A 9,289-nucleotide genomic window follows, 5' to 3' on the forward strand; every position below is an offset into this window, starting at 1 on the left:
TTTATGTAGAAATACTTCACGAATTGTATTAGTAACTGTATATTATTTAAAGTTGAGGTAAAAAATGAGAATAAAGTTGTTGTCGTTGTTGTTAAAAAAAAAAAGTTAGGCGAAAAAGAGGATTTCTTTTTTGTAGGTTTTCTCGTCTCTGTACCTGAGGTGGGCTCTCTGTGTCCTATATCGTTCCATGTATTTTGACTTTGTAAATATAACAAAATTTGTGTTTTTAAATCATTAAGGAGTTGTCAATTTGCATAAAAATATAACCAAATTAGTTTATAAATCATTGGTCGATTAATAAAAATACATTGACACAGGTAACCCACCTATGAATAAGATTCACGGAGAACAAAACACGCTCGAGGACTGGTACAGACACATGCAGTCGGCCATGTTTGTTTGATAGCGGAAAGATTTTTCTCTTGTCAAGTTTACGAAATGTGAACATTTTTAACATTCAAAATATTTATTTCTTGCCTTTATTAGCCTGTTTGCTTTCCAATAATGCCTCCTACAGTCCAAGGTCAATCAAAACGGGAGGATCATCAGTAAGCATTTTTACTCAAACGTTTTTGTTTGCTACTCAAACGACAATAAACTTTGTTAAACTTGTTTGTCTTTCTTTCAGGCATGGAAGCACTCGTCCAAAGTAAGTTATCATAATCTACCATGAATAAATGACTGTCGACCAGCCTTCTTCTCAGAACTGACAATAAAAGGACCACTTCCAAAAAAGCTAGCATTTCTTTCATAAAGATAATTTTGATTACATTGTAAATTACAATGTAATCAAAATTATCTTTCTTAGATTTTATATTTGACACCAAGAAAGAAATTGACTTTGGGACCATCTTATGGTTGTGAACTAATTTAAAAATCAATTCTTTTTAAAATGCTGCTGAAGAGAAATAAGAAGATATGCGGTGAGATCAAGCTTATTGTCTAGCCTGTACAACAAAATGGTTTCAAAGTAATTTGAAAGTTGGTAAATGTTACAATTTTAGGTCTGATTTCGTGTGTCGACTCAAGTTCAATAACAGTCTTCCAGACATCCCATTTGATGCAAAGTTTATCACATATCCATTTGAAGGAAACAGGTCAGTTTGGTCTTTGTACCTCACTAGCAAGTGAACAGGGTACACAATGTACCGTAGTTACAGGTGGTGGTGGTGGTGGTGGGAGGGATGGAGGGATAATGCAATGATAACTTAAAAGGATTATAAATGGACAGATACTTGCATTATAGCAGTCAGGGTTTAGGCTGGACTGGCCTTAAGAGTCTGTTTCTTGTTTGTCATTATTAACTGATGTTTCCTGAAACAGGTTTGTGCAGTACAAGCCTACCTCACTGGAGAAAAATTACAAACATGAACTGTTAACTGATATAGACTTGGGGGTCAACATTGATCTTATTGACCCAAGCATGTATGCATATGATCCTAATGGTAGGTATATAATAGACCTGACATTGATCTTATTGACCCAAGCATGTAATCATATTATCCTTATAATGGCAATTTAGTGTAATTTCTTGATTTACATATGTCTAGAAAAAATTTTCCTATACCTTGTAGCTAGGACTCAAAAATTAACCTTTTCAATTGCCTTGATGGCATTCTTGGGACAAAGAATTTTTATTGGAGGAGTATGAATGATCTTTTGCATGAAATTTGAGGACAAAATATATGAATCATCAATCCTGTAACATGGGGGTATTGTGTACTGCAAATATTTGAAGTCATATTCAATGCACCATAGTACTCTTAGTAATACGTTCTCCAAGTGTCTTGAACTTTAAAATCTAAATCATCGTTATTTTTGTTCCTAGCAACACTAGACCCTACTGATGAAATGCTCCTTGAAGAAGACTCCGTCGTTATGCCTGACCAAAAACGGTAATTCACAACTTGTTATATGCACAAATGTAATACAAATACAATGAAATAAATGTTCTATAATATGTACAAACAGCATGACCATAGCAGAGCAAAACCTAGATTATGCAAAGGGCCATTTTCACTATTCTCTGCTCGTGGAGTCTCCCTCGTTGGTAATAGTTGGTAGAGAATTTTCGCTGTCAAGGATTGCCAACAAGAGAGAATTTGCTAGCAAAGAAGTTTTACAGTATATGTAACTTTTTTTCAAAAGTTCTGAAAACTCAAACTTGGCATATAAGTACATTATTGCAACAAATTATATTGTTGTTTGACTGAGTAAATTTTATCATGACAGCTACTGTAGCTTAATTATATGTTACTAGCAGGGTTTTCATTACATTTTTTTTAATACTAGGAGAGGAGATTATAGTAGAGGATTTTGCTCGATCTTCAACCCTCAATGACTAGGTATTTTATTTTGTTGTATTGCATTCATTGCAACCTTGTTTATATTTCTTTGCCTTAGAACAAGACATCACAACAAGAATGTATCATGGTTAAGAAAGACTGAGTACATCTCTAGAGAATTTAACAGATCTCTTACAAGTAATGAGATGGCTGAGACAAAGTAAGTCCGTTTTTTATTAATAACTTAACTCTTTGACTACCACAGTGCCCAAAACTGTCTTAAAAATGCACTTTCTTTTACTTTAAATGTAAACTGGATAAAAGAGTCATAACTGACCTGTTCTGAGATAACAAACGTCTAGCGGCTTGGGTACAAACATATATTATTGTTCCCCATGCCTTACATGGTGTTTGCATCCTGTTTTTAAAAACTCAAAAAAGGCTGCTATGTGCCACATATTCTTACATACTGCAAGAATGGTGCTCGAGATTTACGTGTGTAGGCACATGGTATAGTATTTAGTATTATTTTATTTCATTGCATATTACAGGGTTGGCTATAGCATACGAAAGAAATTCAAGGGTACAGATCTCTACAAGGTATGTACTGAATATTGGCTACACTAGTTGTTGCATATTACAATTTATCGTCACCACTGTCCATAAAAGTGTCAAAAAAGCTAAGAAAATACGTAGCTTTGCTTTTCCCATGCTTTTCGCCTGGGGGCTTGCAGCATTACATTGATATTTTCTTTCTGCAGTGTAGTCGTACATGTAAATATACAGTTAAAAGTTATGCTCTGCAACAGAACTGTAGAGGATGGTGCTTATTAGAGAAAATGAAGATTTTGTCTCAATTTATGACAGGATAGAGAGAGTCAAATTGCAGCTATAGAAAACACATTTGATGCGGCTAAAAAGCCAGTGAGTACATACCCTTTGTAGCATTTCTCATTTCAATTCTATAATTTTATGTCACTCTCTAGATAATTAATTATTTATAAGAATATTGTAATAATCATAAACATTCTAAAGTTGTGGGCCACTCTCAAAATTATTATTTATATACATTATACCGTACGACGAATGCAATGATGGCCACCACTTCGTTACCATAAATTTAGATAGAAACATTAAGTTGTTTAGAAGTTATGAGAATTTTAAAAAAGTGCAAAACACAAGAATGAGGTGAGGCCAAGATTACAAGTAACTGAACACATTAAAAAAATTTTTGATTTTGATTCCAAAAAACTTCACTCGAATCCAAAATCACATATTTCTGTATGCTCTTTCTGTTGGTGGTGTTTATAAAGATTAGTTTTTATTTCTGAAAGTCATTGGTGGCCGTCATTGAATTCAGTCTATTAAATGAAGCTATAAAAAAAAAGAAAAAATCTTTATGCTTTTTCCTAAACGTATTTTCACTTGTGGAGGGGGGGGGGGGGGGGGAGGTCTAGACATAATAGTTAAAAAGATTGAAGTGGGCAGATAAACTCGACCATACACTAAACCTGAAGAAAGGCTATGTCCTGTATGTAAAGTTGGTGTAGAAGATGAGGCACACTTACTTCTACTAACATGTTCAATGACAAATTTAACTTATTAATATTTTGGTGAAAAAAGGAAAAGACATTACGTATAGATTGATGGGCAGCGATCGCTGAACTACTAGTTAATTAGTTAATTAAATTATTCTATATTTTTATTGGCAGCAATCCAATGTAAATATGTTTATATGGAGCCAATAAAATACATTGTAGTCGTCTAATAATCAATCTTTGTTTCTTTTTCCTAATCAGATTCATCATCATCCAAGTAAACTGAACATCACCCCTGTAGAAGTGTTACCAGTGTTTCCAGACTTTCAAATGTGGTCATATGCCTGTGCTCATGTGGTGTTTGATACAGATCCAACATCACGTGATCAGAAAGGACCAGCCAAGGAAGATGAAATGAGCCAGGCAATGATCAGGTTAGTGAATAAACCTCTTGTTTCAGACTTCTTACTATCTACCTATTCACTAGTTTACTAGAAATTCCATTTTTCTTCCATACAAAGTTCGTAATTTTGTTTTTTCTCTACCCCCAACCCCCCCACCATCACCATCACCATCATCAAAGTTATCATTATAGTTATAATCTTGGTCATCATCAGTCACCATGATCATAGCCATGGTCAACATGTCATTATTATCATGATCATTGTTATCACCACCATAATAATCATCAGTCAGCATTGTCATCATAGCTGCAGCCATGTCATCATTATCATGATCCTTGTCACCACTATCACAATATCAGTCAGCATTATCATCATAGCTGCAGCCATGTCATCATTATCATGATCCTTGTCACCACTATCACAATATCAGTCAGCATTATCATCATAGCTGCTGTCATGTCATCATTATCATGATCATTGTCATCACCACCATAATAACCATCAGCCACCATTATCATTATTGCCGTGGTCATGTCACCATTATCATGATCCTTGTCATCACCATGACAATATCAGTCAGCATTACCATCATAGCCACGGTCATGTCATCATTATCATGATCATTGTCATCACCACCATAATAATCATCAGCCACCATTATCATTATTGCCGTGGTCATGTCATCATTATCATGATCCTTGTCATCACCATCACAATATCAGTCAGCATTATCATCATAGCCGCGGTCATGTCATCATTATCATGATCATTGTCATCACCACCATCATCAACATCACTGTTATCATCGTATCCATTATCATCATCAACATAAATAGTAAAATTAACCCATCATTCTTGATTCCTGTTTTCAGAGGTATGGTTGATGCTAGTGGTGATCAGTTTGTCGCTTATTTTCTCCCAAACAAAGTAACACTAGGAAAAAGAAAACGAGATCAAGAAGTCGCTACAGATTATGTGGAAGATGAGGAGTAAGTTGGACTGAGATATGTCATTTCTTTTGATCACTGTACCCTGAAATCTAGAGGGTTTTTTGTTCTTTGTTGATTTTTACGGAAAGTCATGCAGTCGAAACTTTAACAAATTTTACCTTGGGAGACCAGGGTGGATTAATGGGATTTTAGACGAAGAATTAGGAAAGCTTATGTGAGACAAAGCTGGTTTTGGTAGATGTCAATCAAGGCGTTACATAACATTTATGGACGTGTCATTGAAAACTCCCCAAACAATGTCATGGAGTCTTTGATTGCTGTTCGCCAAAACCCTATTTTTTCATTCCGTCTTATTGTACTATTTCGCGCGTGCTATTCAGAAGTACTGCAATAGGAATGAACAATCAATTGTTGTTGTTGTCTTTTAATAGTTATGAATATAATATGGCAAGAGAGTACAACTGGACTGTCAAGAATAAGGCTACCAAGGGATACGAGGTATAGAACATTCCATAAATCACTTAATAAATCACTTTATTTAAGTGTCTAGTCGTTCTAGCGCTTTCGCACTAATTGAGGACACTTTTCACTCACACGCACTACCACTACATTTAATATTCTATGCACACAACACTCAACTCACATGTTGATTTTTACGGAGGGAGGAAACCGGAGAACCCGGAGAAAACCCTCGTAGCATAGGAGAGAACAACACATCAAACAAACTCAATTCACATGTGGCGACCGCAGGGCTCGAACCAACGACCCGACCCGTTGGACTCACAGCGGTGAAAGACGACGCGTTAGCCGCGAACGGCACCCATGCTACCCATTCTGCTGTGCCGCATAACTAGTTGTTCAAAGGCCTTAGTATTATAAGAACAGATTATTAGGGATAAGACATAGCAAACATTTCGAATTACTATGGCATAATTTTCCATTTTAACAAGCGATGCTAAATAAGAACGTTTTTTTTCTCTCGTTGCAACAGGAAAACTACTTTTTCGTATTTCGAGAAGGTGAAGGCGTCTTTTATAATGAATTAGTTACAAGGTAAGGTAAAGTCACTTTTGTAAGTTTGATTGTAAAAAGGTTATTAACGTTTGTTTTTATTTTACTTGGTGTGTATGTTAATAGAGCTCCAGTTTTTAAGTCGTGACGTATTTCTGGGTCCACCTACTCACAAACACCGTTAAGATAAAGCCAAATATTTCCTCAATGATTTTAAAGCCTCCTCCATCCATATGAATGACGTCACGCTTTAAAAAAAACTCTTACTATAATAAAAAAATAGTAAGAAATAATTAACCTTGGTTTATTAAACTATCATTTTGGGACCAACGACGGACAACAAGGGCTGCATATCTGAATCAGATCCGTACCCAGTCGCTTCTCTTGTCTCACTGATCTCACGCTGTGGTTGATGGGAAGGATTTAGTGAGTTCGCGGTGCATCATTTTTTCTCTCTCCTTCCCAAAGCCATCGCGCTCGCATTAAAAAAGCGTGAGTGACGACTGGGTACGAGTCTGCATCTGAATAATGCCAGAGTGGAAGCCCATCCAATAAGCCTGAAGCAAGATGACGCTTTACCCCCGTCTCTAGACCATAATCCTTTTCATATTGCTTTTGTTCTTTAATTATGACTATTGTTCCTGTATTCTCTAAGGAATCAAAAATTTTAATATGAAAGAATTTTAAAAACTATTATGGTATAAAGTCGGGGGTAAAACGTCATCTCGCTTCAGGCTTATTGTGAAGAGAGATAGATAAAAGCTTCATATCATTGTATTTTTCTTTAGGGTTCGTCTGAGCAAGCGCCGAGCACGCGGTGGCATTGGAGGTGTGCGGTCAGCGGTTTCTAAGCTAGTGGTTAAACACAGAGAATTGAATGAACCCGAGAAGAAAGAACAGGTAAGTTTTCGAAAGATCTTTTTGAAAACCATTTATGAAATTTCTGCCAAAAGGCCACGTGATTACTTCGCCTTGTTGTATCAAGCGTGAATTTTAGATTAGTTAAGCATCGCTCAGATGAAAGATCCATTGAATGTGTTTTCTCAATTGCTTTTTGTCTTTTTAAGCGCATACGATTTAGCCAGTTAGAACCGACCACACTCGAAGAAGAAGAGGACGAGGAAGACGAGGGTGATGAAGATGAGTTTGGGGGAGATGACGAGTCCTCTGTTCAAGATCAGGTTTGTAAAGAGTATTTATTGCAAAAACATTTAGATCTTGACAAGGCTAAGGGCTAAGGGCTTGTCAATGGGGGCATCAGAATCGGAATGAGAATTGGAATCCTATAATTTGCTGATTTACGACCGGATCATTTCCAAAACGTATTCATTGTTTCTCATCCCAAATTCCATTTTTGCGCTTTGCAGCGTATCAAGAATTTGAATATTCATACTACATTCAAAAAGAAGGTTTTGGATAATGCATTTAAATCCGTTTGTGCTGAATAATGTTAACTCCCCCACCCCTCCCCCCTCCCCCATCCCCATCCCCCCTCCCCCCTCGTTACTGAGTGAACCCCAACTACTTCCTCCAAGTCAATCATAGGGAACCCGGCTATATTTTTTTGCTTCTTTTAGAAAAGTAACTTTGCTCTTTGTGGGTTTCCTGTGTCGTGATCGGTTTCCTATTACAGAAGCTGTAATCAGATCTGCGCTGTGATCAGATCGGCGCTGTAAACTGATAGCCGATTAAATTCAAATTAATAACCGTTGGTAACGCACTCTCTAGTAAACTACTTACTAGAAAGTGCGTTACACACCACAGGCAACCCATACGAAACAAGACACCAACGGTTATTGATTTGAATTCAAAATTCAAGAATCGGCTATCAGTTTACAGGGCCGATCTGATCACAGCGCAGATCTGATTACAGCTAATGTAATAGGAAACCGATCACGACACAGGAAACCCACAGAGCAAAGTTTCTTTTCTAAAAGAAGCAAAAAAATATATAGCCGGGTTCCCTGTGAGTCAATGGGTCAAGTAGATGTTACATGTCAATGTTTGTAAGTAATATCAGATTGCATGACAATCATGTGATATGAGCAGTTAGTGACCTGTAGGAGTTAGAAGACACGTTGTAAGCCTGCAGAAACGACGTTCATTGCTAAACGAAGAAAACCGTCTCCTAGTCCTACTAATTAGCTTTGAAGCCCCACGTGGGAACGTTATGTAAATTTTGGATAAGATAAACTAAGATTTTTTTAAATGTAATTTAAATAGGAAAATGAACAGGCAAGTAAGGAAGACGAAGAAAAAGAAGACGAGGAAACAGAAGAAAAGGAAGAAGATGAGGGAGAAGATGAAGAGGGAGAAGACGATCAGGAAAGAGACGACGAGGATAACGAAGACGATGATGAAGAAGAAAGCCACGACGATAATGAGGACGAGAAACAAAGTAGTGGTGAAGGGGATTCTACTCCTATGGAATCAAATAGTGAAGAAGATGACGAATAGAACGCTTATTAGCCTTATTGTTTTACACAGCCTACAATCGAAGGATAAGAAGTAACCTGGATTTTTTTATTATTTTCGTTTCTATCCATTCCTGCTTTTTATGTGTTGAAATCTATTAACTAGCATTCTGTAATGAAATGAAGTCAGTGCAGTACAGAGAAAAACTTGAGGCCATTTTACCTCCTTCGCTTTTTAAACCTTTGCTGGTAGTATCTGCTAAGCTGTAATCCAAGGGAGAAGTATAACTCGTATTTTTTCTACAATATATGTGCACGTACGCTTTGACGTAAAAAAAGTCCAAATAAAAACCGGCCACATAGAAATGACAAAAGCTTTCTAAGCGAGTTTTGGGCCACTTTTTTGCAAAGGCCCGGTTCTGCCTTGTGCAGAACGATTCACTTGTATTTAGGAACTACATTATAAGAATCAGTAAAGGAAGCAGGGTAGCCTTTACTACATGAAAATTTCGCCGAAAAGACATGTTTGTCTTTGGTGAGAATGTTTGCACAAGGCCAAGTGAAATGCAAGTAAACGATGAAACGTTGTCATGTCTGCAGTTTGCGGGAAGAAAAAAAGTTCTGTCTATAAACTTCTCCATTGATTATCCGCTTCTCGCGCCATTCAAACTTTTTCAGTCCCCATTC

General features: G+C 36.7%; 1 protein-coding gene across 1 annotated transcript; it reads left to right on the top strand.

Moving 5' to 3' along the window:
* Positions 1-372: 372 nt before the first annotated feature.
* LOC116296082 (RNA polymerase II-associated factor 1 homolog) lies at positions 373-9,189 on the top strand. The gene is made up of 15 exons (XM_031704035.2): positions 373-548; positions 629-649; positions 1,005-1,097; positions 1,324-1,445; positions 1,829-1,895; positions 2,404-2,505; positions 2,837-2,885; positions 3,153-3,209; positions 4,085-4,257; positions 5,100-5,216; positions 5,609-5,675; positions 6,169-6,230; positions 6,977-7,088; positions 7,256-7,369; positions 8,412-9,189. Exons 1-15 carry the CDS (start codon positions 505-507, stop codon positions 8,643-8,645), a joined length of 1,434 nt encoding a protein of 477 aa, XP_031559895.2. The 5' UTR covers positions 373-504; the 3' UTR covers positions 8,646-9,189.
* Positions 9,190-9,289: the final 100 nt, after the last annotated feature.

This window comes from Actinia tenebrosa, unplaced genomic scaffold, assembly GCF_029948245.1.
Source record: "Actinia tenebrosa isolate PJP-AT-01 unplaced genomic scaffold, QUT_ActTen_1.0 PGA_scaffold8__29_contigs__length_14323225, whole genome shotgun sequence".
NCBI classification, from domain to species: Eukaryota; Metazoa; Cnidaria; class Anthozoa; order Actiniaria; family Actiniidae; genus Actinia; species Actinia tenebrosa.